Here is an 18,604-nt window from a genome sequence, read left to right as displayed (position 1 = left end):
TTTAATAAGAGCAGTAGTAAAGACAGTTTCAGAAAACTGGTGGTTGCACAAATCCGAATTAACTGCTTTTTTATGCTTTTCCACAATAATGCAATAATTCGATATGACTCTGACAATCAAAATTGGTTAATACATTTTACCAAATAAATAAATACATAAATAAACAAGCTATGTAGTAAGTAGTTTACCATTACCTATTTGAATTTTAAAATGAGGTGTAATACTTCCTTATAAATATTAAACAGTTTATAGCATCAAATATTTCATATGAGTATTCCGATTTCCGTTTTCCAGCTCAGTACACGTATACAGTGATAGGAAATTAATTTCCCAAAACGACAATTTTATTTATATACAAAAAATACATATTTTCTTGGAATTTTCTTTTCTTTTTTATTTGAAATCCCAGCGTGGCCTTATACATATCAATGGAGCATTACAATGTAATCTGATTTACAACATAATGCAAAGTAAAAAAAAGTCAAGGAAAAACTTGTACATTTACATTTCTCTATAGAGTGCAAATGACTGAACTATCTTAGAATATTGAAGGGGAAAAAACGCACATATTTTTTTACGAGGCTGTCCCTTCACAGTGATGGAAGTGCGGAGGCGAAGTGAAGAGAGGGACTGATGTGAGGAGGAGAAAGCATCCGGAGCCAGGAGCGTCTGATCAGTTTGAAAGCTCTTTTCTTTAAGCGCGGCACCACGCTGCTCCCTCTTTGGTTCTGCTTTTTTTAATGAGTTTATCACGCTATGAGGGGTTTGCCTCTGCCAAAATGTAACGTTTTGCCTCTTTTGTCTGGGCAGAGCGCCTCAATTGGGTCTACATTTATTATTTTGACCTTTCGTTAGCAGGGGACAGACTTCAAAGCGCAACTGCTGCTTTGCTTGCTTTTTGGAGACCTTTGTGCCGTTTCGATGTGAAGACATTTTTTTCGCCTCTTTCAAAAGTTTTGTTCCAGGGGCAAAGAAGAAAGTCGACTCGAGGGGAATATTGAATGAAAATTAAAATCAATTAGGCTACGGACTTTTGAGAGTATATGGGAAGTCGCCGTGTGAAGAAAGCCCTGAGATCCTTAGAGGGGAAAAAAGGCCCTGATCTAGTGGAAAAATAAAAGGGTCGTTTCATAATTAAATTTACCGTGCTCCTTTGTGATCCACAAGTTTTATGTGAAAACAGTTAAACCAAAAAACGCTATTAAAAATGCAAGTACCCAAAGATAACCATGCGTAAAAGCGACGTGTATTCTGATTTCTGCAGGCGATGATACAGATATTTAATTTACTCTGAATTAATCTGGAGTAAACCCGAAAATTAATTTTATATTTTTTTCTACGAGCATAAAATTTCACACTGCGATTTTTGATGTGCCTAATATACAATTGGAAATATTGTTTTGTGTTTAAATATCCATTTTGTTGTTTGTCCAAGTGAGCAAAACAACATAAAAATTGTGCAGATGAGCAAGAAAAATGTGAGATTAAGTAATTATCAAAGAGGTAAAAAGGAAGGGGAAAAAAACTTACAATTTTGCGCAGATCTGTAGCATTCTGAATCACTGCCTTTAGTTTACACACGCTTTTACGTTTTATCTGTGTGCCTCTGTGTGGGTGTATATATAACATATATATATATATATATATATATATATATATATACACACACACATACATATACATATACACACACACAAACACGTGTGCGTGCGCTCGCGCGGGTAAAAAACAGCAGGAAAATATTTTTACGCAAACGCAAGGTTCTTCACTCGTTACTAATACATTTTTCTACTATAACAATTTATATATTTTTTCGACAGATCAAGCTCAGAATAGTCAGAATAGATGTTCAACCATATGTGTGCTATCTGACAAGCATCAGTGGTAGTTTCTGTCTTCCTCGACCCTACTTCTGAAGTCTGTTAATTCTGCAGTTCTACAAACCAATATAATATTAGGTGACTACCGCCACCTAGTGTGTAAAAAAATGCAAGAACACCCTGACCCACATCCATGGGCCTTTTTACTGATGGTTTAGTCACTTTGTGTTTTCATTCTACTAGTCCAGACCAATAACAGTTTTTTTTCACAAAGTATTAGATTTATTTTTACCTAAAATTTATGTCATACTTTACTATTTATTAAATGCCTTACAAACATGATTTACAAAAGTCCTCATAACGATCAGAGCAGCAAACCGGCTCACCTCAAATTACATTTTAATGGAAAAGCAATATCACTGTACCACTGATTTTTGTTTTTAGTGTTTCTTTTAACCATAGATGTTCCACTGTTCTCAATTTTAATACCTACAACACAGTCTTTCAGTAACAGCACTGGATCACATGCCAACAAATGAGTGTATTTAAATTAAAAAAGAAATTCACACTCTTCTTATTTGATCCTCTACTTGTCCTGGAAATCAGGTTTCCTCTTCTCAACAAATGCACTCATGCCCTCCTTTCTGTCCTCCTGTTTACAAAACAACAAATCCAATTATTAGAATTATCACACAAAAATAGTCTTAAATTTATATTATCTTAAATCTTACCGTAGCAAAGGTGGCATGGAATATTCTCTTCTCATACCGATTGCCTTCTGTTAGGGTCATTTCAAAAGCTGAAATTAAACCATATTGATTAAATAAAAATATCAACAATGTCCTAAAACATTATTATGCAAAATTATCCATCTAAAAGCCAAAAGCATTACATAAGGCAAATGTAATTAATCCACAAAGAAGGCCAAAGAACTTACTGCAATATTTTAAAAATTAATATGAAACCACTATACAGTATAGCAAATGCTGTTTCCCAAAAAGATTTGACAAAGGCAGATAGCACATTATACTTTCAAATAAAAAAAAAATATCCAGACAAATATCACAATCACCTGCATTGACCGCTTCCTTTGCCATAGCCGATACCAGCTTCGAATTACTTGCAATTTTCTCCCCACATCTGACTGCTTCAGGTACCACTTGGTCCACAGGAAACACTTGGCTTACAAGCCCTACAGTGGTGACATGAAATTACAGAAACTCACCATGCATAGTTTACTTGCTTATTCAGTTTGAAATGACAATGCTTGCCTCTCATTATGTTTAGGCTGAAACCGTACAATGCATATGCCAAATCTGCATAAATAAAAGTTTTTGTCTGTATGTTGGTGAGAATTTGCTCCTTCAATGATGTCTTTACATTTCATATATTACAGGACCTGAAACAAGTCCCTGAAAAATTAATAACTGAAGAGACTTTATGAACAGTTTTATGCTGAATTACCTCACGCGGCACAAGATACCCAACCTTACAAAATGTATTTATTTGTATAAATTTTTCTTAATCTTTAATCTTATTTTATTAATCAGTTGGACAGAGAGTTCTGCCGTAAAGAAAGACATGTAAGGGGATTCAACCTGAAATAATAATAACACTGTTTACATTAGAGCTGATTAGCTTATTTTTAGCTTTATTATTTAAACTATTTCTAAAAACACTTTACCCATCAAAAATGAGTAGTAACACTAGTATATAAGGAATAAACACCAGATTGTTTCGCCTCTTGTGCAGAGATGCGGTCCCCTGTAAGAACCATCTGCATGGCCAGTGACTTTCCCACTGCCCGAGTAAGCCTCTGAGTACCTCCAGAACCTGCATACAGAAATATCAATAGAAAAATCTAATTACGCCATCAGCTATTGACAGCATTGGCTGCACCTTTACAACACTTGTTTTCTACAGTTTCTACAGTTGAAACCAGATATTTACATAAACTTCAGAAAAAAAATCTTTCCTGTCAAACATTAAATCAGAGTAACATTTTTCTGTTTTAGATCAATAAATATATTTCAGAATCAAGTAAAGGAGAATTTTATATTTCATTAGTCAAAAATGTACATACACTGAATATTTGATAGAATTGGCCCGAAACTGTTTCACCTGGCCAAACGCTTCGGGTACCACAAGCCTTATAGTTGGCTGGAATTCTGGCCTACTCCTCTTGATAGAACTGGTGTAACTGGGTCAGGTTTGTAGGCCTTTTTGATCGCACACGCCTTTTAAGTGCCACCCACAAATTTTCTATGGGATTGAGATCAGGGCTCTGTGATGGCCACTCATAAACCTTGATTTTGTTGTTCTTAAGCCACTTTGTAATTAATTTAAAGGTATTGCCCATTTGCGCTCAAGCATTAACTTCCTGGGTGATGTCTTCAGACGTTGTCTTCAACATGGGACCTTCAGGCATCTGGAAATTGCACCTAAGGTTAAGTCACACGAGAAGGATAAGTCACACGTGTGGAGGTCCACAATTCTTTTCCTGATGCCTTGGTTGATTTCTCTTGATTTTCCCATGATGTCAATGAAAGAGGCCCTGTGTTTAAGGTGTACCTTTATACGCATCCACAAATGCGCCACCAATTAACTCAAATAAAATCAATTAACCTATCAGAAGCTTCTTAAGCTCAGAATGGCATCATCTGGAGTTTTCTTTTTGTTTAAAGACACAAACTTAGTGTATGTATACTTCTGACTTTGATGAAAGTGATTTAAAAAAATACATCAAATTTGTCTGGCTCAATTATGACATTTAACAAATGCAAAAAAATATGTTAATATTTATTGATCTAAAGCAGAAAAAGTTTACTCTGATTTAATGCTTGACAGTAAAGAAAAAAAAGTTTGTGGTTTTTAATGAAGTGTATGTAAATATCTGGTTTCAACTGTATATTTCACTCTTCTTACCTGGAATTGTTCCTAACAAGATTTCAGGCTGTCCAAACTGCGCTTTTTCTCCAGCAAAGATTATGTCACACATCATAGCCAATTCGCAACCTCCTCCAAGCTACAAGAAAATTACTGGTTTAATAGTAAACATCTTTGCTTTAATAAAAATAACTATTAGGATAGAAATATAATATAAACATTTTCTTCACTTACAGCAAATCCATTGACAGCAGCGATAACTGGCTTTTTAACTGTTGATACTCTGTTCCAGTGTGCCAAAAAGTTACCACCAAAGCACTCCTGAAATGTTCTGTTCTGCATCTCTTTGATGTCAGCACCCGCTTAAAAAAAAACATTTATTTGCAATCTGAATAAATCATAATTGTTACAGTCCAAACAAAATGCTTGGATAATATTAGGTCAATCCCATGGTGCATACCTGCAAAAGCTCTTTCACTTCCTGTGATGACTATCGCACCAACCTCAGCGTCCTGTTCAAAGGTGTCTAAGGCTTTACCCACTTCAAGCATTAGGCCATCACAAAGAGCATTCAAGGCCTTGGGCCTGTTCAACTGTATGAAACCAACATTCTTCTTTTCACCTTTTTTGTCAACCAAAATATACTGATACTGTCCACCTAAAAAAAACAAAACATTATTTTTATATTTGAGTATCCATCCAGGATACAAATTTTCTAACTAGCTGCTTTATTAAAAAGCCCATTTCCATTTACCAAATCTAATTTCTAATTTTTTTATATGTTACGAAGTTAACTTGTAAATAAAAACAGAAATACTTTTAAGTTCTGTTTATTTGAGCAGTATTTGCACAGGTAGTTTTATCAACGTCACGTCACATTAATGTAAACAGCAGTTACTAGAGGAAACCAGTTATTATATATTTCAAAGTTTCACTTACTTTTTCCACTACCATCTTGAATATTGAAGAAGTGTGTTCAATAAAGTGTTATTATTTTAGGCACATTATATTTGTCAAAATCCTTGACTTACATGTAACTCAGATCACATTTTATAACACATGAATGAACAAAATCATGAAATTCCAAAAGGTTAAAATACTTTTCCTTGCCACTATATTGGCAGGTAGTGTCACATTCTCCACTAAATTAAACGGTAGGCAGTGTAATCAGTATTTTTAAGAGAAAACGGAGCATACAACAGGCAGAGTGAAGGACCAGCGGGAGAAGCGGCAGTGAGTTAACCGCAGATGCCATTTGCAAGTAATGGTAACATGCAGATGACAGGATCTGCATATAGGTGGATCTCTGGTTTTGTGGTTGTCTTATTAACAATACTACCCCATTAACATGTGCTAGATCCGCTGATAAGCCACAGCTCTGTTAAGGAATTAGAGAAAAAACTCTCTAAAGTTTGAATTTATTCCCGTACACATAACTTTAAAACAGACACATTTTATCTTGTATATCAATGTTTTATGTTTTAGTCCACTAAACATTAGTGCATAAATAGTTATGCATGTAATGTGTGAATGGATTTAGGACAAAGCTGAACCAAGCATCCTGTACCACAGTGTACAGTACTCAAAAACAATAACGGGTAGCCAGCCTACTGTTATACCTTAAGAGCCTTTATAAAATCATATTTTATTTCATTTAACGATGTTTGATAGACAACACGTGGTGTAAAGATTAACACTTTGATCTTTCACATCAAGGGCCTTGTACATCACATAAGACTTGCCTTTTCTCCACGTGCACTTTAATTTCGCAGTCCAAGGACATGCAAATTAGGCTAAATAGCGTTTATACATTGCAGCGTAATGTGTGTATGTGTATGGAGCGATATCCTGGACAATATTTAAAAGGAATTGCAAATTACATTTGCAATTGCATTTCCCATATGTGGACGCACAAAGTGTGCCATAATTCAAATGCAATTGCAAACTTTGCATTACTGTTTGCTGTTTCGCCTTTGTGAACGCACACTGACTGCCAAATTTCAAATAAAAAAAGAAAAGTCCATTTGCATTTGTATTTCCCATGTCTTACAAGTCATGAGCCTGCCATATGTAAATAGCAAAATCAATGACCATGTTTGCTTTTCAGTTTAATTTCATTTTTTTTTCAAAAAATGAATTAAAAGATAAACTGAATTAATATCAAACTGAACATTACAAAGGGAAGGGTTGTAGTTATTAGCAAAATTAATGTAGTTATTAGTATAATTTCTATAGCAAAAAAGTTATTGAATTTTGTTGATTTAATTGTCATTTTTGCAACTCATAATAGACTGTACCAATGTGCACTTATTTTCATACATATCTTTATAATTATAATTTTAATAATAAAAAACACCCTAACTCTCATTTAACAAATTATCTGTTATTGCCACAAGAATTGTCTGTGTAATCATTTATTTTAATATTAAATGTACATTGAAATAATTATTAATCAATTAAACAAACAAATAAATAAACAAATAATCCATACTGTAGCCTAAGAGTGCAATATGTTTAATGTCCTGTGAGGTATTTCTCTGTAATCTTGTGTATTATTCTGTAAACAAACGGTTGAGTCTTGGTTATGCACTTTTTATACGACCCCTTAGTGACTCCATTGCTATAAAGCTCCGGTAAGCAGCGTTTCTGACAGATTTAGCTCCAGCAGGCTGTAACAGGAGAAGAAATTTTTTATTATTTGTAATAGCTTCTTTGTCATTTCAAAATGCGATGTCATTTTTGTGCGTTTATTTCTTGATAAACAAATGAGATAATCTCGGTTCACCTTCATCGCTCAAATTCCCCCCTCTTGGTCGGCGACTGCGAGTGACGTCACTCCCCACACAATCCCGCCCCACAGTATAGACCCGCCCCTGACGCTGATTGACAGGTTTCTAAATAACGAAATGCAATTGCAAATGGATTAGCGATTGCGTTTGAATTATGGCATTAATATATATATATATATATATATATATATATTTACAACACCCTATTATATTATATATATACTGACTAGATGTCGCCTTGGGCCTCTAAGCATACGTCAACATCGCCGCCATCTTGGGTCGGGGATCTGAACGAAGCACCAAAGTTTCCCGGCATTCAGATCAACTCTCAAGATGCCGGACTTGTTATCTACTGTAGCCTAATCAATTAATAGGGTGTTGTAAATACTGGAATATGTTTTCATACTACGTACGCACGTTATGTTTGTTTTTGTGTTTTAACCATTTTACGCTGGGTCATTGTATTGCAGGTTTGCTGATGTACAAAATAAACCAGTAAAATTCAAATGTTTTAATTACCATGTATTTTTAAGTATGGATATCATACCATTGTAGCCATTTTGTGTGCAGTAGACTAGGCTAAGGTAAGTAACAATAGTTAATTTTAAGTTCACTAAAGTGGAAGAATAATAAACTTACACCTAATTTTGAAGTAGATTAATATCAAAAGTTTTAATTTTCTCTGGACTCGATCATAAATACATGTCTGTAAGTTAGAACAAACCAAAAAACTAAAAAAATAATAATAATAATTTAAGATTTGGACGATTTATGATGATTTAATTCTGCCTAGATGCAGATGTTGAGTTCCCCATCCTAACATTCTGAGGTCTGTTGGTCAGGAAGCTTTGTTTGTTTAAAGGGGTCATCCAGGCCTACATGCACTTTTTTAAGCTGTTTGGACTGAACTGTGTGTTAGGAGAGTGCGTACACAACCACTCCACGATGATAAAGAGCCGTTCAGTGGTTTTCTTTTCATTTATCACAATAACATGCCCCTTCTAAAATCAGGCCAATCGCAAATGCCTGTCGATGTGACACCACACCACAAAAGGCCGCTCCTACACTAGTTGATTGACACTGGTGTTTTAGCAAAGACCCGCCTCGAGTGAGAAGAAGCTGTCGGCCATTGTTTTTCGCCGCTGGAGCAAAATGGCGCCTAAGCGAGTGTTGTGTACAGTTGTTGGGTGTAATAGCGAACACAGCAGTCGTCATTCACTACCTAGGGTTAGTGACCTAGGGTACCTACCTAGGGTTAGGTATCTGAGCCACTGAGGACGCAGTGGCTGAATTTAGTTTTTGAAGCTAACGTCCCCGCCGATTTACCTAAATGCGTTCATGTTTGCGATAATCATTTTTCACCAGACTGCTTTATAACTGCGGGTCAATATAAAGCAGGTTTTACTAGGAAGCTGCTCCTAAAAATGGATCTGTACTAACGCTTCGTGTTCCTGCTTCATCTTCACCAGGCTCCGTGAGTGTAATTCCTTTTACTATGACTCTTTGCAGATCGCCTTTTCTAATAATCACGATGAATGCGGAGTGTAAGTTAACTTACACTCTCATAGAACATGGTTATGGCTTCTTCTCTATATAATCCCTAATCCCTAATTTATTATTTATAATAAACAATGCATTAAGGTGATTGACTAGTTGCAAACTGTGTGGGTAGTCGGAAAACTATATTATGCTTACCTTTGTTACCTTAGATGGTTTATAACGATGTCTGTCAAAGATTAAGAAGTCATGTAAACACATCAGTAAACACCTTGCGTCCGTATCTCTCTCGGTAAGTTTCTCCGCTTTTTGTTGTTGTTGCTTGCGGCAGCGCAACAGCCCGTTAATTCATGCCCATGCAGTGATGAGAAAGACAAATCGAGTCAATGCATGTCCATTCTTTTAATTTTTGCGTTGTCAGGCGATGTTACAAACTTCTGCGTATGTTCCGTACTTAAATCAAACCAAAAACGACTGAAGAAAACAGGCTCAGGCTCTATACTCCAGCGTTTTCCAGTTCGGACTGCGTTACCAACAAAGCACTGCATGTGGGCAATGCTTTGTGGGTAATGCAGTCCAAAGCATTGCCCACACTGGACTACACTTCCGTAGCTATACCCCACGTGTGTTGTGAGGTCATGAGCATTTAAATTAGCATGTACTGAAACAGGTTGCTGAGAACAGAGTTAGTTTTTACCAGGTAAAAGTAGTGTTTTTTTTACACAATCCTTTTGAATTTTTAATTAACGTATAATACAAACTTTTCATTAGGACCCAAAAGATCATATTAACATTTTATGAAAAATGGGATGTGTAGGACCTTTAACTCGTGCCTTAATTAATTTAAATTTTGCTCTATTATTTAACTATTTATTTATATATATATACTTTATTTTATATTATTCATGTTTTTTTTCATATCACCATCAACATCCCTGTAATTGTTTTGTGCATTGTATAACAAATTAATTAGTTATGTAGGTGTGTCTAAGGATGGTATTGTATATAATATATCTATCACATATTTATGATAGAACATAGATTAATTATTTTACTTATGTGATAGATTAATTAATTATTTAACTTATCATTTATAAGTAAAATAATTAATCTATATTCTATCATAAATATATGTCTGTCATTCATAATAAACCCAACGGCTTGACAATTGCTTGAAAATTATGCAAATTAAGGTGATTTTAATCGTTAATAGTCTCTGCCAATATTAACTAATGCAGAGTAGAAGCGGCTTCCCCCGACACAAGATGGCGGCCGCACTGACGCATCCTTCCTATGGACAGCAGCGTCACAGGCGACATCTAGTCAGTATATATATATATATATATATATATATATATATATATATATATATATATATATATATAGGTGGAGCCAAGATGGCGCTGTTCCGAGCAGACGTGCTGCGCGCTTAATCCTCAGGCATCACCGTGATTTCCATGTAATAAGTTAAGAAAAGTTAATTTTTTTTTTCATTTCATGAAGAATACATTTTAGGGACTAGTATTACCTTTTTGAAAACTCGGTTATATGGGCAAACGCAAGGCGAAAAATCACTCCGAGGCGAGTATGGAGATAAATGAAAATATCGTGCTGTCCCAACTCTTCGCCCCGAATCCCGATGACGCAATGCTGACAGAATTAGCCGGTAACTCAGCTGATATTATCGAGTCAGAGAACTCTTTGGCAACTCCATTACCGTGCACCCCAGCTAAAAGCCCAGCACCAAAAAGAGGAAAGACTAGTGCTAATTCTCTTAAATGTGATATCAACAAAGTTATGGCTGCCATTCAGTCTCTGTCTGCAAAATGTGAAACTATATTTGAAAAGGTTTCAACTATGGAGAAAACGGTGAGAAATACTGATCAGGCCATTACTTTTCTAAATGAATCAGTGGAAAAACTCCTTAAAGACACCACCAACCACAAAGAGAGAATTTCAGCATTGGAAAAAAATACATTAAACTTGAGGGAAGAAAATAAACAACTCAAAATTCAGCTGCTGGAGGCGAAAAGCTATCGACGAAGATGGAGCCTGAGACTGCAAGGGATGAAGGAGGAAGAGCAGCAAGAAAATACTCGAGATCTGGTGATCAAAGTCCTTAGCAAGATCTCCCCCAAAATTGCAGAGAAATTACCCGAGGTGGTGGATTCGGTGCATAGAATTGGTAAAAAGAAGGACGGTATTTCAACAAGAGGCATAATCATTCAATTCAGCATGCGTCACTTTCGTGATATCGTTTGGAGGGATGCAAGAGGCTCAAAATTCCTGGAGGAAGCCCATCTCCGTTTAAAAGAAGACCTGTCACCTGACGAAAGAGCGATGCGGGCCAAAGCCTGGCCTTTGGTCAAAAAAGCCAGAGAAGAAGGCAAGAAAGCATCATTCGTCGGTGCCTTTGCTTATATCGAAGCTAAAAAAGTTAATATTAATGTTTAATAAACAATGTGAGTCAAAAAGGACACATGCGGACATTTTATATCTGATGCTTTATTAGACATTTTTTGTTGTTGTCCCTATTTAAAATACTGTTTCGTTGAATCTCGTTACATGTGTAAGATCCCGGTGGGTCTAACTGTTCTCATTGTAACAAGTTACTTAGCCCTAATTTAGGAGGTCTTGTTCATTGTTTTATCTTTTTCTGTCTCTTCATTCATTTATTTATTTTTATTTTTTTATTGGATGACCGTTTTCAGTTTTGGCAAACTAGATATTATCTCTCTTAATGTCAGAGGTTTAAGAGATTTGGATAAAAGAAAGGCACTTATTCTTTTCATTAAACACAGGGAGGCTCAAATTATTTTACTTCAAGAAACACATTCTTGTGTTAATGACGTAAAGTTTTGGAAATCACAGTGGGGAGATTCTGCATACTTTTGTTATGGGACAAACCACTCGGCAGGGGTCGCTATTTTCTTAAATAAATTGAGGGGAGACGTAGTGGAAATTTTATATTCTGGTGAAGGGAGGTGGATTATAAAAATCCTAACTATAGACAATACGAATTTTATCATTTGCAATGTTTATGGACATAATAATAACTCTCTAAATTCATATATGTTTGAAAAACTTAGCCTGATATTACTAGATCTAAAAAGAAAATACACAGGCGTTTATTTATTGATTGGAGGTGACTTCAGCCCCCAATGACTCTTTAGATAGAGTCCCTCAAAAGAGTAGTACTTCTAAAGTTTTTGACCTGCTCGTTGATAAGTTTCAGGTTACTGATGTTTGGCGTTTTTTACATCCTTATGATAAGGAATATACATGGACAAACAATGCTCTTACATTGAAGTCACGTATTGACTTTTGGCTCTTATCTAATAATGCAGTACAGTTTGTCTTAGACACGTCAATCAGTTATTCCTCTTTGTCAGATCATAAATTCATCTCTATCTCTCTAATTGGAAATACTAACAGCTGTAAAAAAATTCGTGGTTATTGGAAATTTAATAATAAGCTTCTTTTGGATGCAAATTTTGTAGAGTCTGTTAAAAACACTGTTTCTATTTTGGAAGATAAGTCTATGAGTTATATTCAAAGATGGGAATTCTTTAAATTCAAGGTTAGACAATTAGCTATGCGTCGAGGCAAAGAAATCAAAGTGGATAATTCTAAAAGATGTCAAGATACTCTCAATGAGCTGGATAAGTTGCTATCTAAAGAAACTCTTAATACAGAGGAGGAATCCTATCTAATTAAGTTAAGGAACAAAATAGAAGATCACTATTTGGATTTAGCCAAGAGTGCATTTATAAAATCTAGGGCCAAATGGATGGAAATGGGAGAGAAAAACTCTAGTTATTTCTTTGCTTTGGAAAAAAGAAATATAAAAAGAAACTGTATAGCAGCATTAACAATTGACGATAACATAAACAAAATACCCTGTGAAATTAAGAAATACGTATATTCTTTTTTTAACAAATTATATTGCTCAAATTATAATGAAAACTATGCAAGAAACTTTATACAAAAAATCTAATCATTCACTCCAGTAATTTCAAATGGTTTGTGAAAATGACCTTTCTTTAGACGAACTGACCAGTGCAATGCAGTCTATGAAGAAGGGTAAATCCCCAGGCACAGATGGCCTAACTCTCGAATTCTATGCATACTTCTGGGAATCTATAAAGAGGCCATTACTTAGAATGTACAATGAATGCATAATTAATGAGGAATTATGTACTACCATGAAACAAGGCCTTATTAACTTGATACCAAAACCAGGCAAAGACCTTCTCTCCCTTGACAACTGGAGGCCAATCACTCTACTAAATTTAGATTATAAAATTTTATCACTAGCTCTCGCAAAAAGGTTAAAAACAGGCTTATCTGACATAATTAATGAAACTCAAACTGGTTTCATGCCTAAACGACATATAAGCTGTAATATCAGACTAATTTTGGATCTCATAGATTATTCAAATTATATTACCTCTGATGTAATCATTTTGTTCTTAGATTTTTACAAAGCATTTGATACCATCGAACACAAATTTTTATTTTCTACTCTAGAGTTATTTGGATTTGGTGAAAAATTTATAAAAATGGTTAAAATGATATATAAGGACATTAACAGTTCAGTTCACTTACGATTTGAAACTTCTAATAGATTCCCTATTAACAGAGGAGTCAGGCAGGGTTGTGAAATCTCCCCCTTTCTGTTCTTATTAGTTGTGGAACTACTTTCTTTGAATATTCGAAATAGTCCTGATATTAAAGGGTTGACCATTTTTGATCGTGAGATTAGAATTTCACAACTTGCGGACGACACAACCCTGTTTTTAGAAAACACAATTCAGATTGCAAAAGTTCTTAAAATTATTAACACCTTCTCAGAGGCATCTGGTTTAAAATTAAATATTCCTAAATGTGAAATTCTTTGTTTATTTGATAACCTTGAAACATCCGTGAATAATATACCAATTAAAGATAACGTGAAATATCTCGGCATCTACATTTCCAAGAAAATCTCTCTTAGGCAAGAAATTTACTTTCTTCCTAAAATTAAAAAGGCAAAACTAATATTTAACAATTGGCTTCAAAGAGATTTGTCTTTCCTTGGTAGAGTTCTTTTAATAAAGGCAGAAGGTCTGTCTCATTTTATATACCCATCTTTCTCATTATTTGTACATGATAACACTTGTAAACAAATTAATAATCTACTGTTTAATTTTTTTTGGAAAAACAAACATCAACATTTGAAGAAACATGTTCTTTGTGGTAAGAAAGCTGATGGAGGCTTTGATATGATTGATTTCTTTGACATAAATTACACTTTCAAGGTAAACTGGGTTAAAAAGTGTGTCAATGCACCCGATTCTATTTGGTACTTTATTCCACACAATATTTATAAAAAAGTGGGAGGTCTTAAATTTTTGTTATCGTGTAAATTCTCTCCATCTAAACTCCCCATAAAACTCTCTAAATTTCATGAACAGGCACTTTTGGCATGGAAACTTTGTTTTGTTCACAATTTCTCCCCGCATAAAGAGAAGCTATGGAACAATGAATGCATTTTATTAAAGAACAAGTCGATCTTTCTTAAGAATTGGCATGAAAAAGGTATTGATTATCTTTGTGACATGCTAGATCCTCAAGGGAAATTTTATTCCTATTCTGAATTTATGTTTAAATATAATTTCCCTGTTGTTCATAAGGAATTTCTTACAATTGTTAAAGCTATACCTAATAGTCTTGTTCACTTAATGAAATGTCATTTATCATTTCAAGTGATTGTAAAAAGAGAGCCAAATTTTTTGGTGAATGAGAAATGTATTTATGAACCAAAGTGTAGCAATAAAATTATAAGAAATGTGTTTCAGTCAAGGAAAAGAATTACTCCCAGGGGAAAATTTGTTTGGAACTCTTTAATTGACAAGATTAATTGGAAAAAAGCATGGCTGTTACCATATAAATTTTGTATCCCTAATAAAGTAAAAGAAGTGCATTTAAAGATTTTGCATAATATATACCCCACAAATGAGAATACATCCAAATTTGGTAATATTAATTTAATTTGTAATTTTTGTAATGTCAGTATTGAATCCACAGTTCATTTGTTTTTTGAATGTCCCCTTGTTAAAACTTTTTGGATTGATTTATCTAAGTTCTTTTCTTCGAAATCTAATGCACATTTTGATTTTACCTTATGTGATATATTTTGTTACTTTTCTCGTTGTAAATATAACATTGAATATATAGGAAATGTATTTATTCTATTGGGAAAATATCACATTCATAAGTGTAAATTTTCTTCAACGTCCCCAAAATTATATAATTTTCTCTGTGATATCAAATACATAATGACTACACTTAAAAATGTTAATAACAAAAAAAGTGCCAAACTTGTGAAATTGTACAATGACTTGATGAACATCACATAAATTTTCCTTTTACAATTGTACTTTTTTAGTTTATACATGCAGTTTGTATTATTTTTATAAATTTTTTTAATTTATTAATTTATTTTTTTTACTTTACTTTTATTAATAGTTAATTTATTTATAGTTTAATGTTTATTTTTCCAATGTTTTTGAAAGTATAATGTCTTCCATTATTATACTGTAATGTCAAAGTTATATATACCTGTAATAAAAAAAAAAATATATATATATATATATATATATATATATATATATATATATATATATATATGCGTGTGTGGAATTTTGGCCGGCTTGACGCGCGACGCAAAGAAAGTGAAAAAGCAAACGTGGTCATTGGTTTTTCTGTTTAAATATGACAGGTTCATGACTTGTAAGACATGGAAAATACAAATGCAGATGGACTTTTCTTTTTCATTTGAAATTTGGCAGTGTGCGTTCACGAAGGCGAAACAGCAACGGTAATGCAAAGTTTGCAATTGCATTTGAATTCCCTATTGTCCGGGATATCGCTCCATATATGTGTGGCCTGCGGTGGATTGGCACCCTGTCTAGAATGTACCCAGTTTTGGTACCCTGCCTGGAAAGAGCAGGTCGCTACTAACTTAACCAGAAACTAACCACACATCGTCTCAACGCTTAAAACGGTCAGCTGACTAAGTGAGGTTGGCTAGCAAACAAACTTTAGCCGTTATAAACAATAATCGTAAGAACATTATACACTATTCAGAATAAAAGTCACTTAGGAAACACCAACGATAGGTTTTTTCCCCCGACAGAAACGAGGCGGATTGCGATTATATGTGTTTAAAGACAATGTTAATATATCTACACTCTATTAGCATGTATAGCTTACTGTACTAGCCATACTGGTGGCACAAAGCAGGTCAGTGTGACATTGAAGGATCAAGTACAGTTTAACACGTTTCTTATTATCTTTACCTGAGCTGCAGTGTCGAACAGCTGCAAGTGCAGAAGGCAGTAAGTTAACTGGTTTCAAAATTGAAGAAGCGACTCTGCAAAACGCTGCCATTTTCCTCTCAGTTTCAGTGCTTCACCTCGGCATCAGCACTGTTACGTATATCTCCAACACTTGTGTCGAGCAGAAGGGGCGTGTCCGAATGAAGCATGTGTCGGGTCTCTGAGAGTCAGGCTATGTTCCATTTTACAGTTTACTTCGCAGGTTGCTCCCTGCTCCCTACTCCTTTTGCAACGAATGAAAGGAACTACCCTCAACAAAACTCCACCATTTGGAACACCCTGCGTCACCAGCGCAGACGTCACTTCCTCCGTGGGATACCATGGTAACATAAGCACTTCGGACACCTAAAATTTAAAAATTCCACACTACAGACACTGAATATAAAAAAAAATATGTAAGATGTACAGTGATTATTTATTCTTAACGATAAATAGCCTATATAATACAAAGGAGTTCTTGATTAAATTAAAAAGTTAATTTTTGTGTCCTTTAAATATGATGTCGTCCTCGATAATAATAAATATATAAGCCCTTTTTCGAGCTCCATTTTTTTTACGCTCCAGCGAGACGCAATGGCCTATAGAAAATTTTTCATTCCCTTTTCCGGTGAAGTGAAGACCTGCTCACTCGTTCCGTACACCATTCACAGTTCCCTTTAAATAACATGGCTGAACACCCAGCGAAGTATACTTCGTAGGGTACTGCCGATTGGAACGCACCTTCAGACTCGTTTCGTAAAGGCTTGCTCGCAAAGAGGCTCAATGCAGTGTTGCCAACTTAGCGACCTTGTCGCTATATTTAGCGACTTTTCAAATCACTCTAGCGACAATTTTTTTTTAAAAGCGACTAGCGACAAATCTGGCGACTTTTTCTTGTGTTACTGGAGACTTTTGGAGACTCTGATGTGTCTGTACTGACTCTTCTCAACTTGCCACAGCAGCTGCCGCCGCCGGCCCCTCCCCCGTCCCAAAGCACTCACAGACAGGCCTGTCCTCAAATCCTGCATTCAACGGATGGTTAAAGCCTTTTATTGGAGATAATACACGGGCATACTGCCTGTATTGCAAGACTGATTTTTATGCCAAACTTTGCGATATAAAAAAACACATGTCAACTCAGAAACATACACAAAAGTCAAAGTCTTACAATAGTTTCACACAAAACAAACTGCCATTTATGGTAAAAAAAAAAAAAAAAAAGACTCTTCAAAAAAAGCTGAAGCCACCATGGCATTAGTTATCGCTGAACACTGTTCTATGCTGGCATGTGATCACATTGGAGAAGCATGTAAAGCTGCTTTTTCACACTGTGCAGCGTGCATTATGCAAATTACGTGATGACGTCATCTAGCGACTTCTACGACAGCCAATAGCTACTTTCCTTACTGACGAGTTGGCAACACTGTCTCAATGTTAGTTGGAAAGGGTGCTCGCTGCAGAGCCACTTGGGCACGGTTGTGAGCCATTATATTGGAGTTTAATTTATAAATCAGGATTCAGGAAAACTAAACGTTTTTTTTACAGTGAAGTTTAAATTTACTCCTTATCTTATATATAAAGAAGGAAAATGCACAGCAAACTCTATATATTATTGACCTCCAGATAATAAACTCTAGCGTTATTGTATCCATGGTTTTTATCTCTCTTTTTTTCTTTCCCTCCTCAATTATTTAGCTTTCTTGTGTGTTTTAATAATTGATTTCTGTCTTTAATCATTGATCTTAACACTGACAGGTACATTAATATTGTAGCGTTTTTACGCCGGGAAGAATGCTGGAGAGACGAGTGAGCTTATTTGCTACCCAATGCAATGGCTGGGAGTACTTTATTAAGCACACAGCATGTAAGGCATGAGCAGCACCTTCACTCAGGAGCCTACATCCAATTCAGCCCTAGCTTGAACTGGAGCACATTTCACACGTCACACACCCCTCACACAAACAGGGCCGAAGCCACCAACCCAAACACCTTTCCCCAACATGGTGAACACACACCGACATCCCCGCAAGGCATGCTGGTCGTCAGCCGCCGCCCCGCCCACGCCACACTGCCCCCACCCGAGCTGTGACCGTCCCTGGTCACCATGACGAACTCCGTTTCGGAGGCGTGGAGGCGGTCGGTCCTTTGGCAGGTGAGGGGTGAACGCGAATGTAGTCCTGAGGCGGTCCGGCCTCCAGAGTTCGATGGTTCCCCGGCGTGCGGCTGTGGAGGCGCAGGACGGTCCCGGTGG

General features: G+C 35.5%; 1 protein-coding gene across 1 annotated transcript; it reads right to left on the bottom strand.

The window, feature by feature from the left end:
- Positions 1–368: 368 nt before the first annotated feature.
- Positions 369–16,581, bottom strand: echs1 (enoyl CoA hydratase, short chain, 1, mitochondrial). The gene is made up of 8 exons (XM_053502634.1): positions 16,336–16,581; positions 5,167–5,364; positions 4,941–5,068; positions 4,746–4,845; positions 3,549–3,653; positions 2,893–3,012; positions 2,552–2,619; positions 369–2,472 (listed from the first exon to the last, which is right to left on the bottom strand). Exons 1-8 carry the CDS (start codon positions 16,424–16,426, stop codon positions 2,407–2,409), a joined length of 876 nt encoding a protein of 291 aa, XP_053358609.1. The 5' UTR covers positions 16,427–16,581; the 3' UTR covers positions 369–2,406.
- Positions 16,582–18,604: the final 2,023 nt, after the last annotated feature.

Source organism: Clarias gariepinus, chromosome 8, assembly GCF_024256425.1.
Source record: "Clarias gariepinus isolate MV-2021 ecotype Netherlands chromosome 8, CGAR_prim_01v2, whole genome shotgun sequence".
Lineage (NCBI taxonomy): Eukaryota > Metazoa > Chordata > Actinopteri > Siluriformes > Clariidae > Clarias > Clarias gariepinus.
This window is presented reverse-complemented; position numbering and strand designations above follow the sequence as displayed.

Excerpts from the sequence above, each read along its gene's own strand:
- echs1 (XM_053502634.1), bottom strand. The coding sequence starts at position 16,426 with ATGGCAGCGTTTTGCAGAGTCGCTTCTTCAATTTTGAAACCAGTTAAC. Across the intron at positions 4,846-4,940 it reads CTGCTGTCAATGGATTTGCT|CTTGGAGGAGGTTGCGAATT; the intron begins GTAAGTGAAGAA and ends ATTTTCTTGTAG. Across the intron at positions 3,654-4,745 it reads CTTGTTAGGAACAATTCCAG|GTTCTGGAGGTACTCAGAGG; the intron begins GTAAGAAGAGTG and ends TTCTGTATGCAG.